The 18,106-nt window shown below is 32.3% G+C and overlaps 1 protein-coding gene across 5 annotated transcripts; it reads right to left on the reverse strand.

Moving 5' to 3' along the window:
- Positions 1-1,419: 1,419 nt before the first annotated feature.
- On the reverse strand, positions 1,420-16,749 carry Su(var)2-10 (E3 SUMO-protein ligase Su(var)2-10). 5 transcript variants are annotated; one of them, XM_088194852.1, is made up of 9 exons: positions 16,649-16,749; positions 10,730-10,850; positions 10,369-10,656; positions 8,386-8,487; positions 8,077-8,317; positions 5,145-5,379; positions 4,905-5,071; positions 3,495-3,722; positions 1,420-3,398 (listed from the first exon to the last, which is right to left on the reverse strand). In XM_088194852.1, exons 1-9 carry the CDS (start codon positions 16,684-16,686, stop codon positions 3,178-3,180), a joined length of 1,641 nt encoding a protein of 546 aa, XP_088050978.1. In that variant the 5' UTR covers positions 16,687-16,749; the 3' UTR covers positions 1,420-3,177. The 5 variants fall into 5 exon arrangements, with proteins under 5 accessions (XP_088050978.1, XP_088050977.1, XP_088050976.1 ...); XM_088194851.1 differs by having other exon boundaries at positions 3,495-3,725; XM_088194850.1 differs by having other exon boundaries at positions 10,727-10,850.
- Between the last annotated feature and the right edge of the window lie 1,357 nt (positions 16,750-18,106).

An 18,106-nucleotide genomic window follows, 5' to 3' on the forward strand; every position in this document is an offset into this window, starting at 1 on the left:
TTGAGCGTCTAAATGTTGCAATAAAAACAAGGCAGCCAATAGAAGACAAATTGTTTTCCAACATGATAATACGAGACCCAATACGGGAAAAATCAAAATGAATTAAGGTGGAACGTATTTCTTCATCCACCGTACTCACCTGACATTGCTCCTTCTGATTATCATCTATTCAGATGGATGCCATTTTATTTAGTTAGAAAATTGAAAATATTGAGCAAGTAAAATTCAGTCTCACAGAGTATTTTGTATCAAAATCATCAAATTTTTACAATTAGACAAGCCAACCTTTGTATTTTGCCTTTAAATCTGAATCATACTAGATCACAGTTATATGGCTCTGCACAGATCTATTGAGAAAATTGAAGAAAATAAATTAAACTTACTTTTCAAACGTTTAAAATCTGCAAATTTTTAATTTTTTGAATAAATTTTTTTATACACATTTGTAATATGATGAAATTTCGCCTAAATTTATTTTGTTCATGTAAATTTTACAATAATTGCGAGCCACCGGATATTTAAAATGTATTGACGTAACTAAATATTTTTTTATTTAGTTCTGCTTTAAAAAAAAACTATGAATAACTTTTAATTTGTAACTGTCATAATAATGTATTACCCACTCTACTGTAATGAATTAATATGTAAAAAAAAACTATAAACTATTTTTATTATGAATTGTTTATTTAGTCATAATATTACCATTTTTGGCAAGACAAAGGGATAAATATGGTTAGGCATTATAGCGTCGGTATTTCAGCGAGAAACCGGGGGTTGGGGTGGCGCTTAGGGGAGGTAAAGAAGCTGGGAACGAGAAATCCCCGAGTCTGGAATCGATATAACCGCAAAATGGTGTTATCCGCAACCCCGCAATTTTAATTAATACTAACTTTCACTTACAAAGGCGAGATTTTTCCATTGACTAAATTCCATTACGAAAGGGTTAATTTATACAATGTAGGTAGTAATTCATATTTTTTATTGTATTTCAATATTATTCAAATATAAAATAAGAACAATACAATAATAAACATGGCATTTTACAGATCATAAAAAAATAATAATAACAGAAAAGAAAAATAATATGACCAATCCAATACTTTTCTTACATAGGTATGTAATATATATATTTTAATAGAATACCCATCAAGGATTAAAGTAGTAATTTGATTCTATTTATATTTAGAAAACTAAACATAATTTTGTAATAATCTAATAACTGAATAATGATAATTAAAATTATGATCAAGTCTATTTTCACTCTTTGAATTAAAAAAGATAAATATCTTAAAAATACATACTAAATTATTACGCTATACATGTACCAATAAAATTCATACTATAGCAAATATTTAATTGGCCAAATTCGTATTAAAATTAAGTTTAAAAAATAATTAAGGTTAAATACAAAACCATCAATTTTAACTAATCATTTTATTTGGTTATATTAAAAAATTATAGAAATTTTTATACATGTTTTTGTCTTCATTATTTATGATCGACACAAATGATTTAAATTAACATAATATATTTTCTATGCCATAAAATTGGAACATTGTGGAAGAACATAGAAAACATTTAACAATGTACAAAACTTGACAACTATACCTCCTTCGTATATTTCACATTCATTAGTAAAACAACCTGTTTCTTCAGATCGATGCATAAGATTAAAATAAATACAGTGCAAATTAAAATAAAACACTTGTCATATTACTAAATATTTGAAAACTCGAGAGCTTCCAAATTTTATTGGATACTTAATTAACAAGCAAAATTTCTAAAATGGTTGGTATGAAGTTACAAAAGGAAAAAAAATCAACTGTTGTTCATATAGAAACTCATATCACACACTGTTAATTGTCTTTATACATAATCATAGTTTTATTAAACAATATTGAGTTTTTGTCCATTTTGTATCCTATGTACATGAGTTTCTTACACATGGAAACTAAACTGTCTTTAAATTAAATTAATATTGCTTCCGACATTTCAAATTATTAAAAAAAATGTATTCAATATCAGGCATTTTTTTCTCAACATATTTTATTAGTCCCGCTTTTTAAATATACAAGTCGTCAAAAAAGTTCCCGAACTTTTTATAATGAGCAATAGTCAACCTCAGTTATTTAGGTAAGTACCACACAATTACTCGATACTTGAAGGAAACGCTATTGATCGCGTATTTATACTAGATTGGCAAATAGTGAATCGATGGTATTTATTATCCTGAAAAATAACATAACTCTAGAATCAATATCATACATGCAATTTATGGTTTATTTACTATGTACTATATAGAAATTTAAAGCAAATATGAATAAAAAAAATATAAACCCAAATAAATAAAAACAACTAATCAATTGGTAGTTTCGATTTTATTTATGGTTGGTCTTGTCAAAACACATTTCAATGCTTTAAACAGCTCATTTTACAAATCCTCTTGCTTTCGCAATAACAATAAAAAAAGTCACAAGGACTGTAAATGAAATGACTTAAGAGATGATTGCTTTTCTCATGGTCAGTTTTGTCAGTGGTAATTTAATACAAAATCACTATGATTAGGTTTACTAAAATGCTTGTCATTTAGAGTTAGTTTCATTCTCAAATGAAGCATGGACAAAACTTACATTTAAATAAAAATAATTTTAGAACAAACACAATTTCATGATTTTTCCATTACATGATATCTAGCGAAAAATATTGTAAAACAAATAATCTAGTGTTATTTTTGAATTTTACTCAAAATAAAGTAAATGTGGTATCGTAATTTTATTTAAAGCTATATACGTCAATAAATCAAGCTGAAAAATTCGACAAGATTTAAGACTAATTAATAAATTATAAAATAAAAGTTCGGGAAATCTTTAAACAACCCACTTACATTAAGTTTGTATGACTTATTTATTTCTGATCCAAGTTGTTATATGTTGTATTCAAAATTTCATTGAAAAAAAAGATTGAATACCATTTAATTGACTAACTTGATAGTAACAAAAAGAATTTATTAATCTACCTGTAAAATATAAATGAAGCACAAATACGATACGAACTAAAATTTACAATCATATTTACAATTATTTATATATAAAGCCACATTCCATCGCCATCTCTTTACCGACAATTTTGAAATATCATTCCTAGACTTAACTTCACCAGAGCACAAAACGTTTCAGCTCAATAATGCGGAGGCGCCGGCTGCGGCAGTCCCGAATTCCACATCGACGATCGAGTCAAGGTGGCCTGGTGAGCCGGAGGCGGAGAACTCGGCACCGGCGGTGGAGAAGGACTATCTAAAGATATGATGGCACCCGTAGAATTGGGACTCGAGATAATAGGTCCCGGACTCTGGTATCCCGAGCTCGATACTCCTGTTCCCGAATAACCGCCGTTTCCTTCTGCGCCAAAACAGAAAACACGATCAACAACCGATATGTTTGATTATATATTAGAGTAATGTATGAAGTGAAACACACACAGATATGCTTATATACCTATGTATTTAATGTGTAAATTTGTTGACTCGTCATAATGTACGTGCGTGCTGTCGGCGGGTTTGGCTATTTTTCTTCTCAAAGGAAGGTCGTCTTCGCTGTCGCTGGTTAAGTCTACGACTTGGGCTTTGGGAGTAGGCGTGTCGCTAGCTGACGCTTCGGAAGACACGGCTGCTTTTTTAGCAGGAGGACCCGTACTCGAATTACTGCCGTCGCTAAGTGGTATAACTTCTAACAACAACGTAAACAGTTAAAACATGAAGCAAGCTTATATTTAAAATCTTAATATTATTATCGCGATATGTCAAAATGATGACAAGCTACTCCAGCCTCAATTCCCATTGTAACCCTTAAAACCAGAACTAAGAGAGACTGAAATAAATATCTTTAATTTTTTTTTCATTTATAATATATTATTATTATAAAAAATCCGCCACCAAAAATTTAATCTGACTTGAAAAATACAGTAAAACTCATCTAAGTCAAAATTTACTTATATTATTTAAAACATACATTTATTATTATGATAAAAATTATAATTAATACATAAACTGGAAATTATTAAATGTAATATAAATATTACACTTTATAAAGCTGTGCAAAAAAAATATGAATTTTATAATCTATACTATAATTATTAAAATTTATTGTCTCATTATTAACTAATGAATAATGGAACACTGGCGATCTTAATTATTTACATAATGTTCTATTGTAAATTTTTCAAGGCAGTGCAACTTTTTTTCCAAATAAAATTATATAGGTTTTAGTCAATGATGATACCAGTTGAAGGACGTTCATTTTCCTCAATTGACAAGATAATGAATGCAGATAAAACTACTAGTTATTATGTCATATTCATAAATTGCCTGAATTCAAGATAAACACAATGGTAACAAACTCTTAATGTTGGTAGCTCTATGCTTTGGGTTTTGTTAAAATAAGACTAGTCAATTTCAAGACAGTCTCTAACTAAAATAAAAATCACATTAGAACACTATTTCATGAAGTTTCATTAAATTAAACATATCTAGCAAAAATAATGAAAGCTTAAACTATTTAATAGACAATAATGAACCATGTTTGCATTTTACTTAAAATAAGTAAAAATTACATGTCGGATATTGATTTTAGACATCGCAAGTATTATCTTCCATTTTTAATATATGTATTTATTGCATGAAATGTATCTACAATTTTAAGATGAACATATTATAAATTGACTTTTAGATTTTATTAGAGAAGTCTTACTGTATTTATAAAATTTATGATTGATCAATCAACATCAAACTAGTTTTATTAAATCAATTTAGAAAAAAGACAGCGATAGGCCAAAATATGATTCGTCTGTAATTGAGATGAAAAAGATGAATGATTCATGATGTGGTACGTCGCATTTTGATTGTTCACCTAAATCGTCTGCTATCACTTCTATTTTTGGTTTCGGCTCTTGAATGGGCTGTGGCACCTCTTCTTCCTTCTTGGACACGTGGGGGCTCCACGAACCGTCTTTGTGGAGTTGCACCTCGCAACAATCGATTCCAAGCCGTGACGAATTGAGAACATCTTGGAAATAGCTGCAATGTATACGGCATCGTTTTAGTAAAATGGAAATTTGATGATGGTACGTGGAGACAATATGATAATTACCCGTCTACTACTAAATTGTCGTATAACGCAGGTTTGTCGCAAACGGGACAGATCCACGTCGGTTTTCTTTCGTTCATCTGTAGGAAGAGCGACGCGTCGAAGCACTGCAGATGCATGCAAGTGGCAGGACGGCAGGGACACACCATACGCATTTTTCCAAGGGGGCAAACGAGCGACACACGCAATGATGTAGTCGCTATCTCGCAATCCAGATCTTCTCGGAGTTTTTCTTTAACTGCAAATTGATTAATAAGTTGTTAAAATAACTAAAGAATCTTTCACGAGATTCACCAGATCAGATGCAAGAGTAACATAGACTGAATAATTCTTCTTTTTTCAATATAATCTAGAATACAAACCATTAAAAATAGAATCAGAAGTAACCTTAATCCTTTAGTTATTGAGTTATTTTTTCAGCATGTATTAGGGGGACCGAAAAGTAAATTTTTGTTTGCTTGCAGAAAACATTTATTTACAAAATCATATTAAATACTAATTTAAAAAAAAATTCATCATTATCAATGTGTCATAAGCGACGGTGAGAGTCTAAAACTTAATTTATGGGTTATAAAAAATATACGACTGCGACGATATGACATGAGATGATGCCAAAATTATTGGGAGCGTTTTGAGTCCGACAACATTATAAAAACAACAGCGTTACCTGGCAAATTTCATTCTATAAACACTCCCGGTACTAATAAAAACAAACTGTGAAATTTTCAGCGAAATCGATCCATTAGTTTTTGAGTTTGGAGTACATTCACATGCGAACATTTGCCTTTTATTTATATAGATAAAAGATAGATGAAGTAAATTCAGTGGTTCTCAACATTTTTTTATATGCTTTTTCGGGATTCTAATCCTTTGGAGTGTATTCCTATAATAATGGAACACTTTTTAAAATGTTGAATAATTCTTTACTAATACATAATTTGAGTAAAATATTTTTAACAATTAGTTTTAACTGGTAATATTATGATCAAAAACCATAATTAATGTTCCGAGTTCATTCTAATGGATTCCTTTTCGGAATATACTCCCAAATACAGAATATGTGACCATTCGAATACAACAAGTATCATACATTATTACTACAATCCAGGGTTAGTATGTTGAAAGTATGATATGCTAAGTTAGCATACTTAAATTTAAGTGTTTGTTATATTTAAAAAAAAGGCTGTCTAACACAACTATAAATCTTGAGCTGTAGATATAGTGGAGAAAGTTATCTTTGTCCACCTGTAAGTCATTAGTGTGCGTCACAGCAGCCTGGAGTGCCCCTGCTTCCTCACAGGCTTTCATAATTTTTATTTGCTATAATTTAATTAAAATTCTAAATCTTGGGAAAAACCTAGATTTAGCAGGGGCACCTACACTCTATATTTTTTCAAAAGACATTGCTTGTAAACAGTGCTCAACGCGTGACAATCACGTGTTATTCGCAAAAAGCTTGTAATTGTTTGTTCACTTGAAGGGATCCACCCCCAAATACTATTTCAACAGGGTAGTATTGGTTTGCTGTTCGCGAGATTTTATTTGTGTGTGCATACGGTTGCCGAATTTTTTAAGTGTAAAAATGTCTTTTACCGACACCATTATTAAAATAAACCCCTGTAGTCCTCCAAAAAAACGGACTAAAAGAAATCACATAAATATTTAAAAAAAAAAACACTATTTTAAATATATATTAAAGGGAAATTTTGGAAAATCCCAACCAAATTATTGACAAAGTATCAACAAAGGCAGGAGTGTGTAAAAAATCAATTTATTGAATTATTCAAGTATATAAACATAATAACTTTAAATATTCAGAATAATAACTTTAAATATTCAGAAATATATTAATTATTTTATGGGGCTTTTGACAATAACGCCAGAAATATGGAAAAAATGTGTTGAGCATGTTAAGGATATGGTTGAAATTTATATGTGGGAATTAGATAATGTGATAGAATTAAATATTCAGTCATTTTTATTAATGTAAACTAGAATTGATTCCTCAAATCGATTTTATTTGCTTTATTTCATTAAGTTGTTTTATATTTAGTATTTAAAATATGATTTATTTATAATCCTTGCCTTTAGTATTAGTTTTTACGTGTTTTCTAATTGTAAATGTTTTTAAAATTAATAGTGTTTTATTTATTTAAAAAAAGTCGTTTATTTTTTCTGATTCAGCCCTGTACTGTTATTGTCGACTGACTCTTTTAAAAAAATAGACTGTAGAATCGGAAATGTTTAGACACCACTGGGCTAACTAATTGAAGCTCTCAGCTGTCATTAGGTAACAAACTATTTTAAGGCCAATATGAACATATGGAATTCAAATTTGTACAACCAGAAATTCCAACATCGAAATAATTCAAAGATTCCAATCAATAACATCGAGACGCATAACGAGATACTTAATCAAAATCTTTGTGAGACGAAGAAATAAAAAACGACTAAAGACAAATGCTATTTATGTTAAATATCAATCATTATATACTAATTAAGTAAATTGTAAATAGTAATAACAACTACCGTCTTTTTCCGAAAATAAGACACTGTCTTACTTTCTTTTTTGGTCCGAAATATGAGCTAGGTCTTATTATCGGGGGAGGGCTTACTTTACACGTACAATAAGTAAATTTATATATTTTCGGTTAATATTTATTTTTATATAGGAATTTTACATTTATTTCAAATTTATTCAAATACAGTCATTTCATTTTCTTTTGGAACATAGTCATAACTAATCAAATTCTGAATTCCATCCTGAATTTCAATCGCCATATGTTGGCGTTCATTTTATTTTAACTAGGGCTTATTTTCGGGGGAGGGTTTATATTCCAAAAACTCCTGAAAATCACGCTAGGGCTTATTTTCGGAGGATGTCTTATTTTCGGAAAAAGATGGTAGTAGTAATCATATTATAACAAAAACTTACTGAGTGAGCGCGTATAGTCGGAATGCTTAGTGCCTTTGTTTTTCAGCCGCGTCAGCAGCTGTGAAGAAGTGAGCTTACGCACTAACGACACACTTAGGGCGTACTGTCTGCCATAATCATTGGCCCAACTGACTCCCACCGAGTTCATTACAGTCGGACTTAGTTTCATGAAGGACGTTATGTTCACGGGACGCGGGGGCCGTTTTGGTTCCACGCCTGGTTTATTTGTAGGTATTGGGCTCTAAAAGATTTCACATGTGGATGTAACATTGAAGAAACCCATCAAACGCAGTCACGGAATATACTCACGGGGAGCGGACACAATTTTCCGTTGACTTTCACAGAACAATTGGGTGGAAAGTAGTCTTCTTGATCACAAGAAGTCTCTACAAGGCAAAATCGTAGCTGCACCTGTAAAAACCAAGCATATTGATTAACGTTATAAATATTAAGTAAATTTTTTTTTCTGCATAGCATAATATATTTTATTAACTTTCTAAAATAAATTAGGTTCAAAAAGTTTTTGCCATATTTGAAATCTATAATCAACTAAAATTATTATTTTCAGGTTAAAAAAATTATTTTGATTAAATCTTAAAATTTTGTACTGAAACTTTATAATTTTAATAATATTTATATAAATGTTACAAAATTATGTGTAGTTTCCTTAGAGGGCGTCAGTAAACGGGATTCCGGCGTCACTGCGGGTTTATTATAGTACTGATTGTTAATGACAGTACTTAACGTGCTGTTATCGTGACTTATTTTGAGACTGCCTCTTTATGTTGGAAAATCTTTTCATTTCTACTCATATTTTTTTTCAAGTTTGTTGCTAGCAAAGTATTTTCTTAAAATTCTCCAGAAAAATAAGTCGCCTAAATTTAATTTATGAATTATATTAGTAGTAATAATCCGTTCAATGTTTAATTATGGATAAGGTCTTATTGTTTTTAATTACTTTTCAGAAGCAACGATAGAACAATTTGATGACCTATATGGTGATAACGTAGATTGGTATATATTTATAAACAAAAAGTTAACCATCTCACTGTCAGCAAGTATTATCTTTTTATAAAGAACATACTATGTAAGTTTGATCTAAGGGAAAATCCTAAATTTGGCTGTTCTGTAAGAAAAATAAATCGCATAAAGCAATAATTGATAATAAAAAAACATAACGTGGATACATATTTTGCCACATCGGAACTAAATATAACGCACTCTTACATATTTTGTCCATCGATTATTCCAGGTATACAATCACATATATTATAAGCTGGTTATTGGCTGATATATTGAGTCGTCGTTGGAATGAAATGATCAAGGTGAATTTTTTTCGATGCAATAATGGTCTTTATTTCTTTCGTTTATATGCCTTAGTCACTTAGTGTATTCATCAAAACATTAACTACGAGCAATAAGATGACTTTACACAGAAATGGAAACAAACTTCTTCAGCTAAATAACCACCTGCTTCACAAAGTGAAAGATATCATCCCTGAATATCATTAGATAAATAAGAAGATGCAGATATAAATATAATTATAAAATAAATCAGCGATATAAAAACGGAATTTGACGCAAGATTTGAGAATTTAAAAACATACAGTCTAATGTTTAGCTTTATAATTAAACCCTTTATAGCTTTATAATGAGACCTTCATCCCTGAGACACCTATGAGTTGTGTCCACGCTTATTTGTTTGTATCATTGAAATCGCTGGTAATATCTACAGATTTTTTACGCCGATCGCGTAAGCGGATTCGACGTATCAGCCGATCTTCACCAGATGAGGTAATTTTTCTACGACCCATAACTCGATTTATTGAATCTGTTTGGATGTTTTTTTTTATTAAAATCTTTAAACTGTTGATTAGTGACAACCAACAGATTGCAAAATTTGTCTTGTCAAAAACCCCCATTGACGAATACACAACGATATTGGCTTTTTGATTTTCTCTTAATTTCGAGCGATTTGGTATTATGACTTTTAAAAATATTTTCAAGTTAGTCAACTGGCTAGGTAACTACTAGAGAACAATGTAATTACCCCTGAAAAATTTTTACGATTTCGAGAAGTGATGCATGTTTTTTCACGCAACTGTATATATGTTTTTAATAAAATAAATTTGTATTTACACATACATATGCAAATATATGTAAAAATTTTTATAAATATAAAATTGTTTTTAAATAAAATTTTAAAAATATAAATTATTTACTCAGTCTCCCAAAAGGCTGCCAGCCGCTGATCTAATCGATGGCATTAAAAAGATATGCGTACAAACTCACCTGCACAATATTCTCTAATTTATTGCTGACGCCCACAATGTCCCTTCCTGTTGCGATATCTGTCGCCTGCTGAGGCGTCAAGTAAAACGAAAACATCGTCTCTTGTACTCTCTGCGTCGGAGAGGGTATGAGGGACGACGGCTTCAGGATGTCGGCGAGTATATCGTAAAAAGGCAACTTTTTTAACTTAACGTCGGGGCATCTGGGATAATCTGGCGTTCCCATGGGTGACTTTCCAGGTGTGTACTGATGATACATACTCTGTGCATAAAGTGAATTTGCACGAGGCTGTGAAGAAATAATAACTAAACATTAGATTATGCCGATTAGGAGTTATCGTTTTGAATGCGATTACTACCACTGAGTATCCAGGATGTGCGGCATGTTGGTACAGGGGGGGCTGTGGAGGCGCTCGAGAGCTTTCTTTTTGTGTGGCTCCAACACCGACTCCCACCCCGGCACCAGGTAACGATTGGTTTTGCCTGAAAAAGTAATGAATAAAATTAAAATATAACTAAAATCAACTGTACAACAAATTCAACTTATCAACAATTGTCGTTGAATACAGCTGTATTTTTTCCATATAAAACTCAACATATAAGTCATTCGAATTTATGAAACCTACTAAATCGACTCAAGTTCTACTAAAAGTTGATGAAAAAATCATCTGACAGAACACCACACATTTGTGGTCTATAATGTCAATCGATACATCAGACAACATTAACAACAGCACTAAACAATTTGCATAATAAAGATGAAGAACAGCTAAATCAGTTTTTATAAGATGTAAGTATTTTAATTAAACACATCTGATAATAAATTCCTGTAGCTACTTTAAGCTATATGTTTTAGATAGTTGTTAAGCTTTATTTCGACAACACAATAAGAGATGCTAATGTAGGTAGATTATAAAATGTTTTTATAACTTTCCATATCTGCAAACACTTGTGTAGAGCTTACCACCAGGATCGTCTAGAACGATACCATTTTCTTGACGATGATTTTTTTTCTGATGAATTTGTCATCATTATTCAATTACTTTTAACACAAGCAAAATGTACCTATTCGTAGGACAGCTAAGTAGAGACTAATTTTTTATATTATCTGAATTAGGTACATTATTTTCTTTTTCAATTTGGAAACATGGTTTAAAATTGAAAACAAATTGCATGCTTTGCAGATACGAAGTGTTAATAAGTATTCGAAACATCATAATTATGACATAGCGATTAACATAACCTCACAAATCAGTAACATATGTCAGCAATAAGCTACTAGTTTCAAAAATAAGTAAAACATTACTAAAGCGCGCAATTGTTGGAATACCCTTTAGATGCGAGATGCGGATAAATCCGAATCACCATGCAGGGCTCTAAAATGCGAGATGCGGATTTATCCCACACTATAAAAATCACAATACATACAAAAAAATATATTTTTAATATTCTTTTTTTATTTGTATTTTTCCAGAGAAAACCAGGAAAATTGTTGCATTATTTTCCTGGTTTTATCTGGAATTATTTTATAATTTCTATATTCTTTATAATATACTTTTTATTAAATGACTCAAAAACATTTATATATATTTTTTCTTTTCCCCTCATTTTATCACTTTTTGCTTTTTTAAATTCAATTCTGAAGGTGAATAGAGATGCAGCAGAGAATGACTATAAACATATAAAAAAATCACAATTATATCTTCAACTTTTTTTTTAGTTGATAATTAACATATTTCCTGACTATTTATGAAATTTAATTCCGCACATAAAGGGTTAAGGATGGTTATTTATAAAATCTCAAAGATCAGCTGTGCTCTGGAAGTCAATGTATTGCAACTCTGAGGAGACACAATATGAACTTTGAGAAAAGTCGCAATCGTTTACGAGATGTAAAAAATCTGAAGCTCAGAGAGTTGGTGCTGCATGAGCTTATAATCTCACGGCTTGGTAGGCAACGGAAGGACTTTTTATCACTGGTGACATTTTAGTGGATTAGATACATATTTATAAAACGATAAGATAAGCAACTCACAGTAACTGAACAGAACTAACAGTGCTAACTATTATATTATATCAAGACAGTACTTTCCCTTTGCCGAATAAAAATTTCAACGAAACCTTTTCATTGTAATAAGTTTTGATGGTGATTCAACTAAAGAAAAGCAAACTCAATCTAAATTAACAGCTTGGTCACTAAGGTGGAAGCGATATTGTGAATAATTAATTTTATCCAAATAATGTAGTTGTGAAATACGATGTAATTAATTTGTTATATTTGATTTAAAATAAACGCAAATTTACCAGATAAGAACAATGAGAGTAACGTCAGCAAGTTCAAAGGTTCTTAATCTATAAATATAATCTTTTTATAAATGATAATATTTTTGCAAGCAGTGCTATTTTAACGGAAATTTATTAAAAGTCAAAATATGATTTCAGTTTGGTGTCTCACTACTTTTTTGGTAGTTATTATTTGTGTTTATCGCGTTCTAACGTATTGAACTATCGTCCGTCATATTGCAACGGAAAATTTACAATAAATAAAATAAAATAGAGACTTCTTAGTAATAAGAAAATAACAAAAGTTGTTTCCTTATTATGTCTTAAAAATCTATATTCTTTGAAAGCAATTTTGTAATACCTATTGATAAACATATTAAAATTATATTTAGCATATTATTAACAGGAAACTTTGGCAATGTATTGTAATGAGAAATATTGATCATTTCTTGTTAATGTATTGTTTGTAGTGGGTGCTGTTCCCGAAATTTTTTTCAATCCCGGCAGGATTGAAAATTCGTAGAATTCCGAGAATTTTACTATTTTGAAAATATCAAAGGACACTAAAAAAACCTGACATTTTTGTTCATTTACATATGCTGGTGGGAGCTGAAAAAAGCTTAACTTTTACATTTTCATCCCGGTTTTTGAATCGTGAATTCCGGGAGTTGGGAATATTACCGGGATTTCTCTCCCAGGAATGACTCACTATGTGTGTGTGTTACAGTGAAATTATTTTCCACTGATAATTTCTCTAACCAGGCCAATGAAAATTAATCAAATTGATTTATAATTTCAATGGTCTATATCAGTGAAACTGTATTGTTAAGCCTAGTACACACCTAGCGACAAAGTCGCGGAACACGTGTCTCGGGACAAGTATCAGGGCTGTTTCGAGACATTTTTCTCGTGTTCTGGGACTGTCGCGATACAAAAGTCGCAAGTATCCTCAGTAATGTAGCATCAGTAATGAATGCCTTCCGAAAATAAAGTTCTCCTCCAGTACCGTTTACGATTTTTCCTTTTTAACAACAATAAATTATTTAGGCACAAATTAAAAGCACAGAGATATGTGATATGACATCGCGTTCTGAATTTTTGTAGTACAACCTGCTCCGAAGTGTGGACACGCGACAGTCAAGGGACAATGTATCGCGACTGTTCCTATACAATGTCGCGCGACTTTGTCGCTAGGTGTGTACTAGACTTTACACGTAAGTTCAGAACATTTTGGCCTTAACAGGTGATGTGTCGACCTACAACTATTTTTTGAAACAAAATTCTCTGGTGGTGTACCAGATTTTTTCACCACTGTCAATGGTAGTTTAGAGCAGCATATAATCACCTGTCAGTGAAATTATATTTTCACTATTAGAAATATATATCTATCAGTGAAAATGTATTCCAATATGATTTCACTGAAATTCCAGTGAAAATATATTTTCACAGACAATACATATTCACTGTGACATATGTACTAAATACAATTCCATGATTTTAGTTTAGTATTGCAAAATGACTTTTGTAGGATTATAAGAATGTGAAAGTAATTTTTCTACCACCTAACACAACCTTGTTAATTCAGTCCTTGGATCAGGCACAATCAAAACTTTTAATCATTTTACATACGTCAAACACATGAACATACTTTTAATAAAATGGATTCTGAATAACTCAATTTTCAATTTTGAATTGTGTGGAATTTGTCAATTTGTTTACCAAGGAGGTGAAATCTTCTACAAATGTATTTGACCTAAAGTCGTTAAATGAAAGTAGTAATATATTAATTAATATTTCATTGTGCTTGTTAGTTGATTTTAGATGACAACGAAAGTGATTGTTGATTGCCTAATACTCGATTTTTTCCTGAAATATTTGTTACATTCAAATGTTGTTATAATTTTTTCTTTGTACCGAATAATTTATTGACTATTTATTTCACACTAAAAGGTAATTTAAGAGTCCTTTCGAACATATTTCAGTTAAAAATATTACTGTAAAACAAATACAAAAGTCATTGAGTTTTACTCTCCTGCCTAAGCTGAGAAATGCGAGTGTAAAAAATGTAAGCACTTATAATACATACATATGCATTTGTATGTACGCATTGCAAAAAAATGTAATTCCCGAGTACATGCTCCCTATATACCGTGATATGTGTCTACTGTAATTAATTTGCTTTGAAGCCGATGTTAAAAAATATAAATTTTACAGGAAAGAGAAATTTCTGGTCGTTTTCCAACCTTTTAAATAAAAAATATACATTGATTTAAAAATATATACGCATATTGAAACCGATCTAGAAAAATTATAATAGAGGGCAATTTAAATGAGTAATATATAAAATAATTGTTTGTGTATTACTGTTATACAGATTAGGTAGGAGGAAGCGTCAGCAAGCGAGTATTGGACAGAACAGTGAACGCCCCATGAATAACTCTGCAGCGAATCTGTTTCCAAATCCGAAGATTAACCTTACTTGACTGCTTAAGGATCTAATAAGTGTGTATTTTTCATGACCCATTAGGTGATTTTTTCCCTTTGCATTTCGTAATATTTTATTATGCAAATGCATATTTTGTTTTATTTCTCAGAATTTAAAACAATCCAGCAAAGATGGAATTACATATGTATTATGAATTCTTTATTTAATTTTATTATTATTAGATTATAAAAAACGGGTGCGATTTAACAGGGAATTAGTTTAAGAGTTACGTGGATTTAAATAAATATTTTGTTCCATAAAACGAATGTAATATAAATCCTCGGAAAAGGATTCGTTGCAGTAATTCATGGGGTTTCACTGTTCTGATCAATGTTTGCTCACTGCTAGTCTGTCAGTAATACGCAAACAATTCGTTTTATGGAACAATTATTTTATATATTGCTCATTTAAATTGCCCCAAACATTATATCTTGAATTCAACCCATAGAGCAGGAAGTCATTTTATGAATGAAACAATACCTTACTGCTTTTTTTAAAACCTTTATTAACAAAGAGGACGACTTGACATAATTCTGGAAAAAAATACTAAAATGAAATATCTGATTTTGATCCAAAATATTGAAGAAAAACTCATGTGCGTATAGTTTTGTAACTTTTGTATATATGATTTTGCACTCTGTCATCGGTCAATAAAAAATAGTCAGTAATGTTTTTTTTATCAATTTGATCAAAAGACCAAAGAAGAAAATCAAATAAAATTGATACTCTTTTAAAATATTTTTATGACCCTGAAATAGTCCTTAATTAAAAAGAGAATATCTTTAGGCCATGATTAAAAAAATCAGAGTGTAAAAAGAGTTATGTTGAAGTGATCGAAAGAATATGTCACGACAAATTAGATCACAAACTCGTTTAATTCTTGCCTTTCTGAATCTTAGCAGTAATAAAGTTAATGGTGATGTAATAAAATATTAATATTTTACTCAATTAGTGATATGATTTAAAAAAAATACAATCATAAAAAATATAACATTTGATGATTTTTGGGGCTTGATTTCAATGTGATTAATTTTGAATAGCAGGGAGCATTATCTAATAACAATATAGCTGCATGTATCAAGTTTTTATGATACTTACGTACATTATCGTTAATAAGCCAAACTGTTGAACAACTGTTTTTTTCCCGGCAAGGACATTGAAATGAAATTTAACATTCGAACATATTGCCACTTAAAACTTACTTGTTAAAATTGATTGAAAGCATTTGTTTTTTCCGTCCAATAATATGAATCGAATTGAAACGGTAATAAACAAATGAATTAATTAAAAGTGACATTTAGTAAATACTTCGTTAACAACAAACGATATAAACATCGGTACGTTGATGTGATATTTTGGGTTAAGAGATGAAAAAGGCGCTAACGGGACGGGGAAGGGAACGGGAGCGCGTCAGGGAGACGCCCGCGGCGGAGGCTTTCGCGGAACCCTAGATTAGCCCCCGATGCGAAAAAGTGAAGAGCGACAGACGAAAGAAAGACCGAAGAGTCCTCACCATGAGATGCCGCTAGTGTAGTCGTAGTAGCGGCTCATCGCGCCAAGCCACCGCCGGGAAGATCGTGCGCCGCTGTCAACGAGGATGGGATGTGCTGACTCGTGCGGTTACAATCGCCTCACTATCAGGTTACAATTTTAGCGCACCATAAATCCGATAAAGCGCGGGAAATTATGATCCATCACGACACGTTTTCTATTACAAAATATATTTTGTTTGCTAAAATGAAAATACCTACTGTCGTCAGCAGAGCCGTCGGCCCGTCGAGAAGGTACAGAGTATGCGATTAACCAGGCCCGGTCGTAATATTTAAACATTTTAAAAGGCATAGTTACATTTAGTTATATGCAAAAATGGATAGATTTTCGTTTACCTAAATTTGTACCTATAACTCGGTTGAATTTAGGAAAAGATCCATTGCATGAAATGAACAGTGAATCATATAATGGTTAGTTCTTTAACTTTCACGCGCCCATGCTATACCGCTTTGTCAGAGAATTTCGCAGAAGAGAGATGGGTGAGTACCAGTGGCGTAGCTAGGGTATGTGCCGCCCCCCCATACATTTTTTGCAGGGTCATAAAATCTGCATTACCTAAAATAATAAATTGGTTATTATTAACCTCTTGTTATTCGTTCAGAATTCAGGGTTAAGAACCACACTAGGCGTTCCCATCGCGAATATGCCGCCCCCAAGCAAGTGCCGCCTGGGGCGGCCCGCCCCCTCCGCCCCCCCATAGCTACGCAACTGGTGAGTACGTGTGCAAGCGAGATGCACAAGCGCGATATGCACAAACGCTCTGACGCACGCATCAAACGACGTTTCATACGTGCGTCAGTATTTGTTTACCCGTCATCGGGAGATTTACGTCGAAGCGCAGAATATTCCTGCGCTTCTCAATTATTTTCGTCTTAAGAGAGTACCAGACCCTGCCCTCGTTCGTGCCCGGCACCGTCCACTGACCCTTGACGGGATCTTCTCTCGTCACCCTTTCTAAGATCTTTACAACAATCTCCTGGGCCCTTCGACCGATCCGATCTTCCCAGGTGCGACCCAGCGCCTCTCTTTTCACGAAGCTGCAGGCCACGCGCAACCAGCCGGCAACCGGGTAGTGTCCCACGAGCTTTCCGCAAACCGAGAACAGCTGCCTTCTTGTTTGTTCTTGACCATCCAGCTGCGGCAGTTCGCTTCCTCGGCGGAAAATCAGCTGACCGGTACTAATTCTCTGCAGACGCAGACCCAACGCCTTCCCGCCCTCCAGATCAGCAGGCGGCTTCGCCTCGAGGCCGAATTTTCGCAGGTGGGCCATGACCTCTTCCGCTGACGCGATACTCTCGTCCACCAGGATATTGTCCATGTACGAGTCCGTCGCCGCCCTCACCTTATCACTTTGGCCTAACACATAGTCCAAAATTCGACACATGATCTTCGGCGCTGAACTAAGTCCAAATCCTAGCCT

The sequence above is a fragment of the Plectrocnemia conspersa genome, unplaced genomic scaffold (genome assembly GCF_051122295.1).
Source record: "Plectrocnemia conspersa isolate PC_06_02 unplaced genomic scaffold, ASM5112229v1 ptg000010l, whole genome shotgun sequence".
NCBI lineage: Eukaryota > Metazoa > Arthropoda > Insecta > Trichoptera > Polycentropodidae > Plectrocnemia > Plectrocnemia conspersa.